The 20,954-nt window shown below is 40.3% G+C and overlaps 1 protein-coding gene across 1 annotated transcript in view; it reads left to right on the top strand.

The window, feature by feature from the left end:
* Positions 1–20,954, top strand: part of scin (scinderin) — a 103,364-nt gene that overhangs the window by 58,729 nt on the left and 23,681 nt on the right. Inside the window, exons 5-9 of the mRNA XM_033045651.1 lie at positions 3,117–3,209; positions 5,678–5,810; positions 9,722–9,810; positions 13,468–13,683; positions 16,297–16,418. Coding sequence (XP_032901542.1) covers positions 3,117–3,209; positions 5,678–5,810; positions 9,722–9,810; positions 13,468–13,683; positions 16,297–16,418 — 653 coding nt within the window. The remainder of the gene's footprint in view (positions 1–3,116; positions 3,210–5,677; positions 5,811–9,721; positions 9,811–13,467; positions 13,684–16,296; positions 16,419–20,954) is intronic.

Here is a 20,954-nt window from a genome sequence, read left to right as displayed (position 1 = left end):
AGTATTGAGTTCTCCTCCAGCCACCACATTCAACGTTTCATTCTCTGACCTTTCCACCACTTTCAACTTGATTCCATCACATGCCATATCTTCCTATCCCCACCCCTTTCTATCCTCCGCAGTCACCTCCCTGCACAACTCCTTGTTTTGCACAATCCTTCCCATCAACCCATATCTTCCCAAGGCACTTTCCCCTGAAATCACAGGATATATAACATCTGTCCCTGACCCAGCAGCCTTTCCAGCTAATCTTATAACTGGATCTTATAGAAACGTACACAATTCTTAAGGGGTTGGACAGGCTAGATGCAGGAAGATTGTTCCCGATGTTGGGGAAGTCCAGAACAAGGGGTCACTGTTTAAGGATAAGGGGGAAATCTTTTAGGACCGAGATGAGAAAAACATTTTTCACACAGAGAGTGGTGAATCTCTGGAATTCTCTGCCACAGAAGGTAGTTGAGGCCAGTTCATTGGCTATATTTAAGAGGGAGTTAGATGTGGCCCTTGTGGCTAAAGGGATCAGGGGGTATGGAGAGAAAGCAGGTACAGGATACTGAGTTGGATGATCAGCCATGATCATATTGAATGGCGGTGCAGGCTCGAAGGGCCGAATGGCCTACTCCTGCACCTATTTTCTATGTTTCTATCTTTCTATGTTTCTAAGACAGAGGTTCATGTGCACCTCTTGCAACCTTGTCTACTGCATTCAATGCTCTCTATCCAGCCTCCTTTACATCGGCGAGACCAAGTGTAGAAGAGGCAGCTGTTACACCCATCACTTGCACTCTGTCCAATGGAACTCCCGGTCACTGACCATTTTAAATTCCCTTTGCTAATATAATTCCACATGAAGCTGGTACTAAATTTAGTTTACACACTGCACTAAGCATTCGCCTTGATCTTTACACCATTCTGTGAAGGATATTTTCAAATAGCTGACACTGAAGCAGATGTGTGCAGCATGTTGATATTTTGTCGTGTTATTTAACATTGGGGCCAGACATCAGCCTTATCCTTGTGCAATAACTGCAGAAGCCAAATTATTGGACAAAGATAAATTTTAAATATGTTTTAACATGGAAGCAAAAGTAGGAGATTACAGCATATGCAGGAAAAACATAAAGAAGTGGTTGTAACTACAATAGATTTAATGATGCCCTTGGATGGAGTTTAAAATCCAAAAACATTTTCAGGATAGTAGGTCCAAAGATGAAAACAGTTTCCCAGCTTTGAGATGTACAGTGGATTTGAATTCCAATGTCTTTCAAGGACTGAGGAGGAAAATTACAATGAGTGTGGTCTACAAGTAATTTGAGGGAGTAAAAAATGAATGTTGTCAAGGCTATCTGCCTGTCCATGTAGAAATTTTGTCATTTTTGACTCATTTTGAAATTTTTCTTTTTTTGGGAAGTCTAAAGGAATTGGGTATTTCTGTCTGGCTTCACAACCCACAATAGGTGCCATCAGCATCTACTGTACCCCACAAGCCTCCATCCCACCAATTATCCTTATACAAAACTCCCTGCAACTATCACCAACATCTCATTTGGTCAAGAGTCATAGAGTCATGCAGCACGGAAACAGGCCCTTCAGCCTAACTTGTCCATGCTGACCAAGATGCCCCATCTACACTTGTCCCACCTGCCCGCGTTTGGCCTAAATCCCTCTATATCCATGTACCTGTCCAAATGTCTTTTAAATGTTGTTATCATACCTGCCTCAGCTATCTCCTCTGACAGCACATTCCCCATACCACTCACCCACTGTATGAAAAAACTGCCCCACGGGTTCCTGTTAAATCTCCTCCCTATCAGACCTGTTTTTTTTAATCCCCTACGCTGGATAGAAGACTAAATGTATCTACCCTATCTATTCCCTTTATGATCTAATACACCTCTGTAAGATCACCCTCATCCTCCTGTGCTCCAAGGAATACAATTCTAGTTTGTTCAACCTCTCCCCAAAGCTCAGGCTCTCAAGTCCTGGAATCATCCTTGTAAATCTTCTCTGCACCCTTTCCAGCTTAACAACATCTTTTCTATAACAGGTTGACCAAAATTGAGCACAATACTCTGAATATGGCCTCATTAACATGTACAATTGTAACATGACATCCTACCTTATATACTCAGTGGTTCCCTGGCCAGCTGAACACCGAGACCACTTCTCAGTTGGAATCTAATGAGGCCTGTGCATCAAAATGTTGGCTGAGCCTGCCTGCATGGTGTAGGCAAATGACTGGTACATTCTGCTAGTGAGCCGCACAGATACCTAAATACAAACACACACACACACACTCACTCATAACACACATATACCACACACACAGTGACATATACGTACACACTGATACACACATGTACACACACAAATGCACACATACATACACACAACACACATACCACTCACACACACATATGCACACATAACATGCATATACACACACACAAACCCTCACACACATACACATGGCACACACAGCACACCCAGACACACAACACACACATATACACATGTATACACATACACACATCGCACACACCACATACACACTAATCTGACAGTACATAAAAATGCTTATGAAAGGTTTGAGTAAAAACACCATGTCAGAATAACGAAGATGTAGTAATAATTGTTAGCATTTAGTGAAATTCAGGAGTCAGAAAATCAGTCCTATCTTTAAAGTGGAAATGTCTTTTGTGTTCCGCAATATCCTAAAACATGCCTGATGTTCACCATTGTCAGGCAGATGTTGTTTTAGTTTTATCCTACTTTTCGCTGCATGCTAAATAATATTTAAGAGACCAGGCTTCTTCTTCGTATCGAGTCCACACACAAGATTAGAAGTTGTTCAGCCAAAGCTGAACACACTTCTCGGCATCTGCATACAATGGTGTCTGTCTTGTCGCTTCTTGTGCTTCTTGTGCGTGGTGGTGGAAAGATTGGTGGAAACAGGTCCGTGATGTGAACACTCTTTCCTTGACCCCTGACACACCCTCACACAGAATAGGCACATCCTGATCATAACTACCTTGAAATATTTATTTTGCTGATAGTTTGCCCTGGAGTTCTAATTTTAGAAATGCCACGTTAAAAACAGTATTTTTCTCTTGCAGGTCCTTGGTACCAAACCCGAGCTGAAGGAAGGGAACGATGATGAAGATGTTGTTGCTGATGTATCAAACAGGAAGATTGCAAAACTCTACATGGTATTCACTCCATTTTGCCTCCCACCCATGCCTCTTTTAGAGTTTGTATTCACTACGCTGACATGCCGGGGTAGTTTCAATGAATGGCAATGTACAGACGTCACATTTGAAATGTTCGCAAATAATGGTTTAGAGCAAATGTCTATAATGAGGAGCATATTTAGATCAGGAATTTCAGCCACCCAGTGTGAGTATGGAGAAGGTAATAATCATGTAAAAATTACTGCCAACATTGTTATCATTGGTGATAAAACAAACGGCAGACTACCAGGCTCCGCTCTTAGTTGCAGGATTGCAGAAGCAGAAGGGAATGCACTGGTCTCGTATCTCAGTACGAGCCACAACTACCACAATTACAGGCCTCTTTTTATTTCAATTTTGGTCCACCAAGTCCTCACCAAGCAGCGATCCCCGCACACTAACACTATCCTACATACAATTTTTACACATACACCAAGCCAATTAACCTACAACCTGTACGTCTTTGGAGTGTGGGAAGAAACCAAAGATCTCGGTGAAAACTCACAAGGTCATGGGGAGAATGTACAAACTCCGTACAGACAGCACCTGTAGTCGGGATCAAGGTCTCTGGCGCTGCAAGTGCTGTAAGGCAGCTACTTCACCGCTGCTCCACCGTGGCCGCCGATTACCCCTGATTTTGTTTTTCATTGAGAACAATGAGTTTTGAACAATCTACCAGTTCATTTGCCTCCCAAATCAATTTTGATTGCAAGTAAATCTGCACCTTAGTTGTAGTGATCTAGAAATGTACCCTTCGTGTGGCCTGCAGATTTATGGCCTGCTGCACACTGGGTGCTACCAACAATATATTAGTCAGAGAAAAAACATGTTCTAAATTTGACTTGGTGTTCTTGGTAACAAACATTAGCTATTGGCTAGTGGCAGCCTGGCCAAATGGTCTTTTATTAAATGGCTTTGGCTGCCCTGTTTCTGTAATAATTAAGGTATCTATTTGTTTGTTTTAGTGTAACAGAAGGGAAGGGTTTAAATTATTATGACAAACATGGATTTATTTTACAGCAGTTTGGAAATGTATTAAATTATATTTTAGAAGGAGGAAAGTCACACACTAAAAATTGTCTGCCGCACAACTTTAATTATAGTTAGGGTTTATTACCTGCATTTAAATTCCACACTTCTATGGTGGGATTTGAACTTGGATCTCTGGATCTCTAATATGATAACTTCCTCATTGTACAATCACCCTAACGCTAATATGTATAGCTGAGTTAAACATTTAAAAAAATACTGCATGAAATCCTTTAAAACATTGGAAATGTAATGCTGGCATTTATATTGAGAGGACTAGAATATAAAACCAGGGATAGAAACATAGAAACATAGAAATTAGGTGCAGGAGTAGGCCATTCGGCCCTTCGAGCCTGCACCGCCATTCAATATGATCATGGCTGATCATCCAACTCAGTATCCCGTACCTGCCTTCTCTCCATACCCTCTGATCCCCTTAGCCACAAGGGCCACATCTAACTCCCTCTTAAATATAGCCAATGAACTGTCCTCGACTACCCTCTGTGGCAGGGTGTTCCAGAGATTCACCACTCTCTGTGTGAAAAAAGTTCTTCTCATCTCGGTTTTAAAGGATTTCCCCCTTATTCTTAAGCTGTGACCCCTTGTCCTGGACTTCCCCAACATCGGGAGCAATCTTCCTGCATCTAGCCTGTCCAACCCCTTAAGAATTTTGTAAGTTGGTACTGTTGAGAATTTTGTAAGGATGTACTGCTGAGGCTTTAGAGGGCAATAGTCAGACCGCATTTGGAGTATTGTGAGCAGTTTTGGGCCCCATATCTGAGGAAAGATGTGATGGCATTGGAGGGGGTCCAGAGGAGGTTTACGAGAATGATCCCAGGAATTATTGGGTTAACATATAATGAGCATTTGACGGCACTGGGCCTGTACTTGCTGGAGTTTGGAAGCATGAGGGGGACCTAATTCAAACTTACCAAATAGTTGAAGGCCTGGATAGAGTGGACGTGGAGAGGATGTTTCCTCTAGTGGGAGATTCTAGGATCAGAGGCCATAAATTCAGAATAAAAGGACATACCTTTAGAAAGGAGATGAGGCAGCATTTCTTTAGTCAGAGGTGGTGAATCTGTGGAATTTATTGCTGCAGAAGGCTGTGGAGATCAACTCAATGGATATTTTTAAGGCAGAGATCGACAGATTCTTGATTAGTACGGTTGCCAGGGGTTATGGGGAGAAGGCAAGGGAATGGGGTTGAGAGGGAAAGATGGATCAGCCATGATTGAATGGTGGAGTAGACTTGATGGGCCAAATTACCTACTCCTGCTCCAATAACTTATGAACTTATGAACATGGATTTATCTGTTGATCTTTGCATTGGTTTAAGGATAAATTAAAAGAATATTGCAAACATATATCAGCAGATAGTGATGAAAGGTATAATGTATAATGTCTTGTTCCTTCAGGTCTCAGATGCCAGTGGGTCGATGAAAGTGTCACTCGTGTCATCAGAAAACCCTTTCTCACCTGATATGCTTTTGAATGAGGAGTGTTTCATACTGGACAACGGAGCAGATAGAAAGATATTTGTTTGGAAGGGTATGCATTTTAATAATACAGAAGAAAGGCTCATCTGGCCTTTCTTCAAATTGATTTTTTGAGCTTTATTTAAAAATCTGTAATTCATGTGGACACTGGCATTGAAGTGTGTAAATTATAAATTGGTTCTCCAGCAAACATTTTATTCCAGAAAATTGATTTATACTAATGTTTTATGTATAATTTGCAGATAAATCGTGTGTCGATTATATTTACTATGTATACTGGTTCAGACCCTATGGTAATAATTGATAATGACCTCAACCAATTGGGATGATCATCCAACTATTTTTCTGTGATGAACCCGATTTGATGAAACAAAAAATACCACAAGCACTCCGGCATCTGTAAAATGAAAAATAATTGACATTTTAGCCTTGCCAGGAGAAAAGAGGTGAGAGTAGAGGTATGGAAATAGATGAGATGGGGTCTAGGCTCTGTCAGCAATGGTACAGGGAAAGCCACAGTTAAGGAAAAATCAAGGCATGCCCTGATTATGCATTTCGTTGTCTCTGTACTGTACACTGACAATGACAATTAAAATTGAATCTGAATCTGAATCTGATTACCCTATTAAACAGTGGCTCCATAAACATTGGGAAAACTTAGGGTGCAGCGGTAGTTGCTGCCTTACAGCGCTCACAGCACCAGAGAGCCGTGTTCGATCCTAGCGGCGGGTGCTTGTCTGTACGGAGTTTGTACGTTCTCCACATGACCTGCATGGGTTTTCTTCAAGAACTTCGTTTTCCTCCCACACTCCAAAGACATGCAGGTTTGTAGGCTAATTGGCTTGGTATGAATGTAAAAAATGTCCCTAGTGTAGGATAGTGTGCAGGAATCACTGGTCGGTGCGGACTCGGTGTACCTTTCACTGAATCATTGAATGATTGAATCATTGAAAGATACAGCATGGAAACAGGCCCTTTGGCCCATTCAATTCACACTGACCAGCCAGTTCCCATTCACAAAAATTCTATATTATCCTACCTTCTCATTAATTTACCCACCCACTAAGGGGAATTTACAGCACCCGCCATCTTTGGGATGTGGGAGGAAACCTGACCACCTGGAGGAAACCCACGTGCTCTCAGGGAGAACATACAGACTCCACACAGACAGTACCCAGGGACAGAATCGAAGCCAGGTCTCTGGCACTCTGGGGCAGCAGCTATACCAGCTGTACTTCTGTGTAAATCTGAGCAAACATGTCAGAAATATTTTCTTTCTCCTATCCGTGCCCCCCACACTAGCTCTGCAACTTAAAACTAACTTGTGTTCTCATTTTCACAGCTCTGACCAAGGGTTTTTGACCAGAACCATTAACTCAGTTTCCCCTTCCAGAGATGCTGCAGGGCCTGTTGAGTGTTTCCATAATTTTCTATTCTTACTTCAGACTTCCAGCATCTGCAATTCATCTTTGGTTTCCAATCACTGATTTGTGGAGTCATGTCCAGCTCCTGGGAAGATGCACAAGGAGACCAATTTCACATCTGTGTCCTTGAGGCTTCATTTGTACATTTAAAATGATAGTGTTATGTATAGGTACCCAATCATGCTGCCTCAACAAGGCCAGCAGCATAATCAAGGATGAGTCGCACCCAAGCTCCCCTCTCCCATCGGGCAAAAGGGATAGAAGTGTGAAAACGCACTCCTCCAGATTCACGGACATTTTCTTCCCAGCTGTTATCAAGCAACTGAGTTTTGTTTGCACCTCACTGAGGTTCAAATGACATGTAATAAATATTATATTATCCTACCACAACTAGAGTGCAGTCCTAAACCACTATCTATCTCATTGGAGTCCTTCGGACTATCTTTGATCAGACTTTACTAGCTTTGTCTTGCACTAAACATTATTCCTTTATCATGTACCCTATGAATGGCTCAATTGTAATCATGTATTGCCTTTCCTCTGATTGATTAGCACACCCTGACAGTTATTCACAGTACCTCGGTACAGGTGACAACAAAGGCTTTTCACTGTACTTCAGTACAAGTGAAACTAAACTAAATGAAACTAAACTAAATTAACAATCCAGTTTGGCCCCAGAGTCCCATGGTCTAAGTGTTCATCTGCCCAGATGTTCTATGAAAATCATTGACCACATCCTCCTCGATCTTCAGCGACTCTCAGACTTGCACACCTGAGCATTGAAGTGAGGAAGTTAGGGACATGCTGGAAGTCAGATATCGGCTCAGCTAACGTGCTGTTTTGCTATTAGACTTACCACTGAGTTGAGGGGACGCAACACAAAATCTGAGGGGCTGGATGCATTTCACAAGTGCCTCAGATTTGCTGACCTTGTTTATATATATGTTTTAACTTTTCATAATATAACCTTAACTCATTTCTAGTTTTTTAAGGATTTTGGGGGATTTTTATATATTTAAATACAGTTGAATGGATTTGAAGTGGCTCTGATTGTCAAATATTTTATAAGAAGTTACAAAGGCTTTTATGCAGAAAGGATCTGCAGATGCTGGTTTATACTTAAGATAAACACAAAGTGCTGGAGTAAGTCAGCGGGTCAGGCAGTATCTCTTGAGGAAAAAAGATGGGTGGCGTTTCCGGTCGGGATCTTTCCTCAGACTTTCCAAGGCTTTTGACAGTGGCGAACTTTCAAAAGACCTCCAATCTGATTCATCCCACAGAGCCATGAAAGGACAATGAAGCTGCGTAAAAGTTTGGGGTTGAGTGTATGGAGATATTTCAATAACTTTGCAAATAGACACAAGAGATTTCAGATGCTGGAATCTGAAGCAATGTTTGTAACTACCATTTGGTGGTGCCAGAGAGCCATGGAAAGCCTTTGTTGTCAGCAGCACCACCAAGGGGACATTAATTGAACTGCACCCTCAGTGTGTTGCCATTTTTATTGGTTTCAAATATATGCATGCAAAATCATTATAATTTCATTAAAAAAAGCACAAAATAGCAATTCCTGAAATCAATGTCATTACATTTTGAGGAAACAGTAGATAATCTGCTCAACATATGTACAAAGCCATTTGGGTTTTACTGGATGTGGTCTCTAGAACCAGATTCAATGTTAAGGACTGACTAACTGAAACTGAGTTGATTTATCAAGGCAAATCCTATAATTTGCTTTCAAGCCATGCAGGTTAGTTGGAATATAGGAAAATGTTGATTTTTTATTATCTCTCGTGACTCGTGAATAAATGGTGAAAGGTAAAGATCCTCATTTGCTATGGGGTGGTTAAAAATGTCCATTTCAAGTCAATGCCCTAAGTAAGCCAATGTTCTGCATGAGTGAGCTATGCCATAGTTTGAAGTGACCCCATGCACCATTTCTTAAGCCTTAGATTTGGCCACATTAAACAGATAAGATAAGATAGTGGGTTTTAGGAGGCTTTTAGATAGGCTTTTAGATAGGCACATGAATGTGCAGAGAATGGAGGGAGATGTGATGAGTTTACTTTGTGCAGGCAGAGAGATTAGTTTATCTTGGCATTATGTTTGGCACAAACATTGTGAGCCCATTCCTGTATTGTACTGTTCTATGTTCTATAAGATCTCTAGTTTAGGTAAATGACCGAATGGATTACTATACCTGTTTTTGCATTATGTTCAAATAAATAATAATGGTTGGATTTGGTAATCAAGCATTTTGCATGATTACTTTTCATCTCAGCCGAATAAATGACACAATGAAAACATTCCTATAAGAGTTGAGATAAATTAGAATAGTTTTAGCTCTTAGTATAATTGGAAATTTATCATATGGTTGATTGTAATAAACATGTCTACTACATTAAAGTGAATGAAAAAGGTATTAAAGTTGTACAAATGATAACATCACTGAAGACAAACATTCAATTGCAAATGAAATCAAATGCAATTTGCGACTTTTCACATGCTGTTTTTAACAAGGAAATATTTTGGTACTTAGGTAAAAATGCTAACCCAGAGGAGAGGAAAGCAGCTATGAAGACTGCTGAGGAATTCATAGCAAAAATGGGCTACCCATCTAATAGTCAGGTAAGAGATTTTCAAATGCAGTTCAGCTACTCCATTAGGTAGATTTGCTTGAAGGACAATATACGATACAGGTAGTGTCTGGGAAACACTTATTATTTCCTTGATAACTCAATGGGTGTATTTTAAATTGTATTTAATCTCATTGCTATATTGTAAAAGCAACCATCTATGGCATGTAAAAAAAATAATTGACAGATGTTTCAATTCAACATACACCTTGCAATGAAAACAATGCTGGTTTGGTAGACATTTCAGATAAAATAAAACAAAGTTGTAAATTGCATGAAAGAGAAAAAAAGACTGATGTTGTGTCAAATCTACCGTGATCAAATAGATTGAACTGCAAATTTAATCACCATCAATTCTAGTGTCCAAAGGAAGATACATTAGAATTTGTAGCTTCATTTTTCCATTACATATGAAAAAGAAATACATTTAATTGAGAAAGAATGCCTGGTCTGTGCTTATGTGAATTTAGCAGAAAATATGCTGCAGTTTTTATACTAGTAATTTCATATATTGGAGCTTCACACTATATAATCTGTATTATAGTATCTGATTACTTATAGTTTGTTAAAGAACATTTTTAATTGGTAATTAACTATTCTATTTAGGTTGAAATGTGTTTATTTAGTAAATACATTTTTATATTGTTAATTCAGAAACAAGGGTCCTGAACTTAAAGAAAGGTAACTTTGAGGGTATGAGACGTGAATTGGCCAAGATAGACTGGCAATTGATTCTTAATGGGTTGATGGTGGATATGCAATGGAAGGCATTTAAAGACTGCATGGATGAACTACAACAATTGTTCATCCCAGTTTGGCAAAAAAATAAATCAGGGAAGGTAGTGCATCCATGGATAACAAGGGAAATCAGGGATAGTATCAAAACAAAAGATGAAGCGTACAAATTAGCCAGAAAAAGCAGCCTACCAGAGGACTCGGGGAAATTCAGAGTCCAGCAGAGGAGGACAAAGGGCTTAATTAGGAAAGGGAAAATAGATTATGAAAGAAAACTGGCAGGGAACATAAAAACGGACTGCAAAAGCTTTTATAGATATGTGAAGAGAAAAAGATTAGTTAAAACAAATGTAGGTCACTTGCAGTCAGAAACAGGTGAATTGATCATGGGGAACAAGGACATTACAGACCAATTGAATAACTACTTTGGTTCTGTCTTCACTAAGGAAGACATAAATAATCTGCCGGAAATAGCAGGGGACCGGGGGTCAAATGAGATGGAGGAACTGAGTGAAATCCAGGTTAGCCGGGAAGTGGTGTTAGGTAAATTGAATGCATTAAAAGCCGATAAATCCCCAGGGCCAGATAGGCTGCATCCCAGAGTACTTAAGGAAGTAGCCCCAGAAATAGTGGATGCATTAGTGATAATTTTTCAAAACTCTTTAGATTCTGGAGTAGTTCCTGAGGATTGGAGGTTAGCTAATGTAACCCCACTTTTTAAAAAGGGAGGGAGAGAGGAAACGGGGAATTACAGACCAGTTAGTCTAACATCGGTAGTGGGGAAACTGCTAGAATCAGTTATTAAAGATGGGATAGCAGCACATTTGGAAAGTGGTGAAATCATTGCACAAAGTCAGCATGGATTTATGAAAGGTAAATCATGTCTGACGAATCTTATAGAATTTTTCGAGGATGTAACTAGTAGAGTGGATAGGGGATAACCAGTGGATGTGTTATATCTGGACTTTCAGAAGGCTTTCAACAAGGTCCCACATAAGAGATTAGTATACAAACTTAAAGCACACGGCATTGGGGGTTCAGTATTGATGTGGATAGAGAACTGTCTGGCAGACAGGAAGCAAAAAGTAGGAGTAAACGGGTCCTTTTCACAATGGCAGGCAGTGACTAGTGGGGTACCGCGAGGCTCAGTGCTGGGACCCCGGCTATTTACGATATATATTAATGATTTGGACGAGGGAATTGAATGAAACATCTCCAAGTTTGCGGATGACACGAAGCTGGGGGGCAGTGTTAGCTGTGAGGAGGATGCTAGGAGGCTGCAAGGTGACTTGGATAGGCTGGGTGAGTGGGCAAATGCATGGCAGGTGCAGTATAATGTGGATAAATGTGAGGTTATCCACTTTGGTGGCAAAAACAGGAAAGTAGACTATTATCTGAATGGTGGCCGATTAGGAAAGGGGGAGATGCAACGAGACCTGGGTGTCATGGTACACCAGTCATTAAAAGTAGGCATGCAGGTGCAGCAGGCAGTGAAGAAGGCAAATGGTATGTTAGCATTCATAGCAAAAGGATTTGAGTATAGGAGCAGGAAAGTTCTACTGCAGTTGTACAGGGTCTTGGTGAGACCACACCTGGAGTATTGCGTACAGTTTTGGTCTCCTAATCTGAGGAAGGACATTCTTGCCATAGAGGGAGTACAGAGAAAGTTCACCAGACTGATTCCTGGGATGTCAGGACTTTCATATGAAGAAAGACTGGATAGACTCGGTTTGTATTCGCTAGAATTTAGAAGATTGAGGGGGGGATCTTATAGAAACTTACAAAATTCTTAAGGGGTTGGACAGGCTAGATGCAGGAAGATTGTTCCCGATGTTGGGGAAGACCAGAACAAGGGGTCACAGTTTAAGGATAAGGGGGAAATCCTTTAGGACCGAGATGAGGAAAACATTTTTTCACACAGAGAGTGGTGAATCTCTGGAATTCTCTGCCACAGAAGGTAGTTGAGGCCAGTTCATTGGGTATATTTAAGAGGGAGTTGGATGTGACCCTTGTGGCTAAAGGGATCAGGGGGTATGGAGAGAAGGCAGGTACGGGATACTGAGTTGGATGATCAGCCATGATCATATCGAATGGCGGTGCACTCTCGAAGGGCCGAATGGCCTACTCCTGCACCTGTTTTCTATGTTTCTATGTTTCTATGTATACTGTTGCAAGGTAAAATCCCTTCATTCCAGAAGAGGAAACTGGGTGTGAGAATCGGTAATGCACAGGGCTATATTTTCACATTTCCTGGCACAAGTCATCCTGAACTGAAGATAATTTGGAAAGTTATGCAGAGAGTTTGGTTAAACTAAGTCATAGCACTATCCATATACTTGACCAGACATTGTGAATGGTTACAACGTGTGGGGCCTCATGTTAAATTCTTTGATCTCCAGTTCAACATTTCATTCCTGACTTTGATTCGAACTCACATTCTTGCTCGAGATCTGGATTCTGCCACTATGAGGGTGGTAGTTAGTTTTGAATTACAGTGCAAGATACTCCCTCATTTGGCAGGAGTTTGTACTAAGCCACTCAGAGACAAGGTTAGCTAACATGACAAAAGTAAGATTGCTCACTGGAACAACGCAAACCGTGCTCAGCTATTGACACAATTTTTAGTCATTAGTCATTAGTAGAAATTTAAAAGAGTGGAGCGGTTGATATGCATGATTGCAGAGCCTAGTGTGTGACTAGTACACAAAGAATAGCCTGGGTTGGGCACCATCTTGGTTCCATTCCATTTTGACTGTTCTGTGTTGAATCCAATCAACCGAAGCAGCAGTAAAGGGATGGCTTGAACAACAAACACACTGAGAATCTGCAAAGGTAAAGGGGCCAGTAAAATTTCAGCTGTCGTCGTTTGTTAAATTTCTACCAGAGGAAATTAAAGCTGTATTTCTCACTGCAGATCCAAGTTCTTCCCGCAGGAGGAGAAACACCAACCTTCAAACAGTTCTTTAAGAATTGGAAAGATTTGGATCAGAGCGAGGGTTTCGGAAAAGTATATGTCACTGAGACAATTGCCAAAATCAAGCAGATTGAATTTGATGCCTCCAAACTGCACAGCTGCCCTCAAATGGCTGCCAACCATAACATGGTCGATAATGGTTCTGGACAAACAGAGGTAAACTTACAATCCCCATTCAAAGCAGAATGTGTTGGATTGGTATGAAAAATGGTGGAACGACTCACATTCAAATTCAGAGAATTCCACAAGAGTAATCTTAAGATGGATGATGCAAACATCCATACGTTCTTTTCAATTCTTCTCAAGATCATTTCCCCCAATTCATTTTATCTCTTCTGAAAGTGCCCCATTCATTTTGTTTTGTTATCATGTGGCATAGGTGTCAGGTGAGAGGGGCAAGATTTAAAAGGGATGTGAGAGGCAATGTTTTCACAAGGTGGTGGGTGTATGGAATGAGCTGCTAGAAGAAGCTGTAGTGGTGGATACAATTACAATGTTTGAAACACATATAGATGGGTACATGGCTAGGAATGGTTTGGAAGGATATGGGCCAAACACAGGCAAGAGGAACTAATTCAAGTAGATAATTTGGTGGGGATAGATGAATTGAGCCAATAGGCTCATTTCCATGCTATATAATTAACTATGACGTTATTATCCTTACACAAAATTTGCAACCAAAGTCTCTTTGTATCGTGCTTCTCACCATAAAAGGGCATAACTTCAATCTTTCTAGATCCAAATCAATAACCTCAAATCTGCCCTCATTGAAACCTATCTGCCACAGTTGTGCGATTCACTCAAACTATTAATATATATTTAATTTAATGGTATTATCTACTTTACTTACTATGTTATTTGTATTTGTCATACTGGCAAATGTGGATATGTGATGTATGCAGCTGTCTAACTTGATGATTAGTTAATTACTTATGTTACCAATTAAATTATAAAAGTATTTTACCTGGAAGGAATGGAGATAGAAATATGGTTTCACAACTCCAAAAATAACATTTGTGGCGTTGAAAATTGGTCACCTGAAGAAGGGCAATTCTGTGCCCATTTCTGAGTCTTGTTGCATCTATCAGGATATTCAATCCGGACTTTTGACAGGATTATTACATTTCTCACCACCATGTTTGCCAGAGTGCATCAACAATAGTGCAACATGCAGTATTAACATGCGATGAGATTTTCAGCCTCATTAGTCTGAGTAATAACAGTCCTTACATACTCACAAGCTTGTACTAACATTGTTTGCTCTGATACCGTACTATTTAAATAGACAACATTCAGGCTGAATCTTTGTCCTAACTTGGATCTACTGTGACCTCAGACCAACTTCACATGTATCCTGGATTATTTTGTCCATGGAGGTCAGGATCATAGCCACAGTTTCCTAGCCACAAGGTTATACGAGGCTGCCAATGCTGATCCTTTGGAACACCCTATAGTTTGCTACTTTGGTAAGCTTTCACAAGCTTCATTGTCAAAGAAATGAGTTTGCATTTACCTTTTGTTCATTGCACAGTCTCAACAGAGCAGTCATGGGCATTTGCCTACATCACTTGCTTCTCCTAAGAACAGGTATTCAGTAACTGCACTATTGTGTCTGCAGGAACAGCTCGAGCAACTCAAGGGGAACAGGACTGTATAGGACCAGAGGATATTGTTCTTCACCTCATTGTTAAAATGACAAACACATTGCAAAGAGAAAAAATGTGCACACATTGGCGGGAATTGCCACTTCCCCTCTACTCTTTGGAGTTGTGCCCCTCTACTCTTTTAGTCGAGATGAAAGGTGTTGATCCAAAATATCGACTGCCCATTTCTATCCACCACACTTGTTTTGTTGCACATATTGATCCTTTTATGATCTTTGAACATTCCAGTGAGCTTAGTCAATTATATCCTTTTCTTGAAAAGTAATCTCTCAAGTAATATACTGTAGATAAATGAGCCAGACAAAATAATACCAGGACAATGCACACAGGTTGCAATGTACTGCTTAGAATATTTATTTTCCCGCTATTGAACATGGGGATCAACTTTGCCAACACACAAAGCTCAAAAAGTTCTGGAGGTATTCAGCAAGTCAGAAAGTATATGTGAAGAGAGAAACAAAGACTACATTTCAAGTTAATGATTTTCATCAGAAATTACCAGGAAAGCTCCTCATGCATGGTCAATGCTGTTTGTAGAATCTTTTATATTCAGCTGAAAGAATAAATAAGACAGTTAATTGTCTCATCCAAGAGCCAATGGGTTTAACTCCTCATGCATGGCCAATGCTGTTTGTCGAATCTTTTATATTCAGCTGAAAGAAGAAATGACAGTTCATTGCCTCATCCAAGAGCCAGTGGGTTTAACTCCACAGAATGTCCTCAGGTTATGGGAAATTGAGTGAGGGATAAAACAGAGACTTCTGGTGCTGCTGCTGCCCAATTCCTGCTGGTGTGAACTGTTAAAATCATCCCATGGGTTGTTTGTGCTATTTATTTTGACATTATTTTTCTTGATTCATGGCAGCAGTGACTACAATTCAAAAGCAATTCACGATTGGTGGTACTTTGTGATATGATGATGTGTGTGCAGTAGATAAACGGAAAATGGTTTTTATTTTTGCAAAATGTTCATATGTAGTATAACATAGATGACCAGCAGCTTCCTACGACCGTTCGATTAACTGAGTCTATTTAAAGCTGCATGCTGCCATTTATTGAAGGCATGGAAGTTCTGACTTTACTTCACATTTTTCTCTTGTTCAAGATTTGGCGAGTTGAGAGCAACGGGCGGATCCCGGTCGACCCTGCTACATACGGACAATTTTACGGCGGAGATTGTTACATCATTCTTTATACATACAAATCGGGACAGATTATTTATACCTGGTGTGTATACCAACTCAAATATCTCTCCAAATGATTAATTTCAAAAGTTTTATTCTGACATGTTGTAAGTCTATTCACCATGGAAAGCCATATTTGGTGAGAATAGCTATGTTTCACTGTTGAGATAAGCCACTGGTAAATAGTAGTACAAATTAATGCGATCTAAAAAATCAGATTTGCTTCATTTGAGCTGAGTTTCCCCATGACGACAGATCATGTTGTGTCAATTTATGGGGAAGCTTGCACAAGTTTTCTTTCAACATTTGGCTTCTGTTACTTTAAGCAGTCTGAATTGCATCACAAGGTTGACCTAGTCAGTCTTTACCAGAAAAATATTATAACAGTTGATAAAAATGGTAAAAATAACAACGTCAATTAATTATGCTCAGAAAATTCAATATGGCATGTAGTAGATTATGAACAAAGTGTCAGCAGTGAGCTTTTACCATTGTTTTAATGACCTCGCTGCCTGGTGCAGGAATAAGTCTACCCCAATGTTTGACTGTGTGATATCAAGGTGAAAAAAAGCGATTGAAAAACAATTATAAGCAGGTGTGTAAGATATAAAATAAAACAGAAAATGCAAGAAACACTCAGTATCTCAGGTCATGTCTTTGATCTGAAACATACTGTTTCTCATTCAACAGTTGCTCCCTGACCAAAGGGATCATTTGCTTATAGATTATTATCAGGTTGATTAGAATAGTAGAACATTTGTTACAGTAAACTGGCTCGAAGGGCCGAATGGCCTACTCCTGCGTCTATTGTCTAATCAACCAAAAAGTCCCATTGCCAGAAAGTAAGGTTACTACAAGTCAAGTTGCAAAGCATCGATAAATTAAAATTGTTGACGAGTTGTCACATCGAAGGCACGACAATATTAGGTTATCAGACCCGAGCATTATACAGCTGTGTCATTAATGTTTATTTTAAGTAGGAGTGGAGAAATTGTTTTCTTTGAAGTTGCTTGCTGCCTTACAGCACCAGGGACGCAGGTTCAACCCTATCGGTATGAAGTTTGTACATTCTGCACGTGACTTGCGTGGGTTTTCTCAGGGATCTCCGGTTTCCTGCCATGCTCCAAAGACGTACAGACGTATTGGTATAATTGTACAATTGTCCCTAATGTGTGTAGGATGGTGTAAGTGTGTGGGGATCTCTGGTCAGCACACACTCGGTAGGCTGAAGGGCATGTTTCCAAACTGTATCTCTAAAACACTAAAACTAAAAATAGGCGGGATAGACTTAACAGAGGAGAGATTTAAGAACAACCTCAGAGGTAACCACTTTAATTCTGCATCTGGAATGAGCTGTCAGAGGAAACTGCAGAAACAGAAAAAAAATATGATTTCAAAATACTTTTGGACAGATATATGGATAGGAAGGGTTCATAGGCAGGACAGGACTCAGAAACAAAGAGCAAAATGCTGGAGGAAATCAGCAGGTCAGGACGTATCTGTTAAGGCAGAGGAATATAGACACAAGGAACAGCTGTTGCTGGTTGGTCTCGATCCAAAAAGTCACCTATCCAGAGATGCAACCTGGCGCAGTGAGTTATTCCAGCACTTTGTGTCCTTTTTTATGGAGGCAGAGGGATGGGTGACAATTATGGTCGAGACACTGCATCAATCAGGAATCAGATTTGACAACTTCAGGGTTTAAAAGTCTTCTCAAACTCAGAGATGAAGAATGAATTATTTTGAATGGACAACCCCATGGGACTGCAGGGCAAAATAGGCCAAGGAACGAGATGAAACTGGAAGTAAATAAAACACCAAATGAAAGTGCAACAAATGAAATCCTTCAGTATGGAATTTCAATAGTTCTTGCAATTGCACAGACTTGAAAGCAAACCTTATATTTTCTGCATTTGGGTTTTGCAGAGCACTGAGGCGAAATCTTGCAGTTTCCATTTTTGGAAGTATAATATACATCAGCCTCATTATAATGCATTTTGTCAGTTCTAAGTGAAGCTACCAGATGGAATACTTCTTCCTTGGGGCACGAAGACTCTTACTTAGTCTGCCATGCCCATTACAAGTGACCTTGTGACAGGGAGTGGAGAAATGAGCAGCATGGACCACTTTGAACATTTGACATCTGCCATAACCCCAGAGCATCTACTGAAGAAACCAGCTAGCAATGGGAATAAAAAACACACTCATAATGAATGAAACAGCAGCAACAATGAGTACGGGTTTAAAAGATGATAAAATCAATAAAAATTGAAACATTTTTTCCCAATAAAACTTCCCAATAAATAACATATCAATTGGATGTTCAGATGGGAGATTTGCAATTTAAAAAAAATATTTAACATCTGAGTTTAGACAAAACTAAGGGAATAAGTGAAGAGTTTCTGGTTAAGCTTTACCCTTTTCTCTCTACATTCATGTATTGCTGAAATAAATCCAACAGACATATTTAAATGTTTAAATCTAGTTTAATTTACAACCATCAATTGTATGGTTCATTGCTTCAATCATCTGAAATGTTGCCTTTTAAATATTGGATTTATATATTAATTTTAAGATTAGGCATATTTTAAAGCACTTATGCCAATACATTTAACAGATTCGATCCATTCGATCCAATTTGTGATCCCAGCTACAAAGACAGATGTGTACAGCAATTCGTTCTTCCCACGCACAATTAAAGCATGGAATAATCTCCACCAAACTATAGTTACCCAACCAGATGCAACTAAATTTAAAGTAGCACTTTCTTCCCAATAACCCTTTCTGGCTTAATCCCTCCCTTCACCACCTCCAGTTTAAATTCCAGTTGGAATATTTTGGAGGACCAAGTAACCAAGAACCAAGAAGATATTTATAACTATCTATAAATTTCTCTCAGCTCTGATCTAAGGATTATTATTCCTTATTACAGCTTCAAGTTTCACTGTACCTTAATTGGTAAACGTGACAATAAAATACCTTTGAACCTTTGAGCTTCATATACCACAATGTGCACATTCAATGTTTATTGATATTAAATTATTGAATTTAGTGACATTCATATTACAAATTTGAATTCTGAATTTTGCTATTCTTAAGTAATATGTTTTTACTTAATAATCACTTAGTAATATGACAGAGCTTGAGTATTCCATATCCACTAAGATATTTGTTTACTTATACGATTAAACAATTTGTGAATATCTGCTCCTTGTAGATCAAGTCTCACATTTTCAAGGCTCCAGGGCAATGGCTCCAAACATTTTTCACCTGTGGCTGAAAGTTAATCAAACATTCGATCATGAGGTGGCGCCGTTGAGTATGGCAGCCATGCCTGCAGCTGTTCGTCCTTTCATTCTTTTTTTTATTTTTTAGTCTAAAAGTTTTGTTTTGGAGGTCTTGTAGTCTTTTTATGTGGGGGATGGGGAATCTGTTTTCTCAGTCACTACCTAGTCGAGGATGCATCTGTCCTCCGAACCGCATCTTCGCCCCCTCCGCATGGCCTACATCTGGATTGGTGCGGCCTATCCTGCCGGAAACCGGCCAGAGCTTCAGCTTCAGCAGCGGCCCAGCACTGAAGTGGCATCGCGGAGTGGATGATGCCTTACCGAGGTCGCCGTGTTGAACTCTGGAATGCTGGGACAGCCGACTTGAACACCGTGGAGCTGTGGTCTGCGGAGCTTCCAGCCGCGGGCGGCGTGGACTTTAACAACGCGGGGCCCTGTGATCATTCGCCAAGGATTGCTGTGTGAAGTTCCGCCCAGCTCGACCTGTGGACTTCGGGAGCCTTGGTCTCCGGTAGGAAGCGGCCAATTCGGAACTCCAAGCCGCTGAGAGTGTTCTTCCGACGCCGGAGTTCCATCATCCGGCGAGAGGGCATGAACATTGGGTCGCCATTGCGGTGACTGCAGAGGCCTCAATAGGCCCCGACCATGGATGAGCATAGAGGAAGTGGACTGAACTTTTATTGCCTTCCCTCACATTGGGAAGCATTGATTCCGCTGTGCGGGGATGTTTATGTTGAATTCTATCGTGTGTTGTGTTCTATTTATTTGTATGGCTGTACGGCAACCCAAATCTCGCTGTACCAATTGGTACAGTGACAATAAATGTAAACTTGAACTTGAACTTGAAAAGTCTGAAGAACGGTCTTGAGCTGAAATGTCACCCAATCCTTCTCTCCAGAGATGCTGCCTGTCCCGCTGAGTTAATCCAGCATTTTGTGTCTATCTTCGGTATAAACCGGCATCTGCAGTTCCTTCCTGTACATTTGTACTTACAGTCCATATTTCAAGATAGCATCCATAATTCGATGAGAACTATTTGACAATATGCAATGCTAAATGAACAGAATATAAACTGACCTGATCAATCTATAATAGACAGAAAAAGCTGGAGTAATTCAGCGGGACAGGCAGCATCTCTGGAGAGAAGGAATGGGTGACGTTTCGGGTCGAGACTATAAACTCCTCTACAAAATTATTTCCTCAGATTTAGATGTTGTGGTTTTGTGTTACATTTTCTGCTGATCTTTGGAATGAACATCACAGAATAAGCAATAATACTCGGGGTGCTGTCA

The sequence above is a fragment of the Amblyraja radiata genome, chromosome 2 (genome assembly GCF_010909765.2).
Source record: "Amblyraja radiata isolate CabotCenter1 chromosome 2, sAmbRad1.1.pri, whole genome shotgun sequence".
Taxonomy (NCBI): Eukaryota; Metazoa; Chordata; class Chondrichthyes; order Rajiformes; family Rajidae; genus Amblyraja; species Amblyraja radiata.
This window is presented reverse-complemented; position numbering and strand designations above follow the sequence as displayed.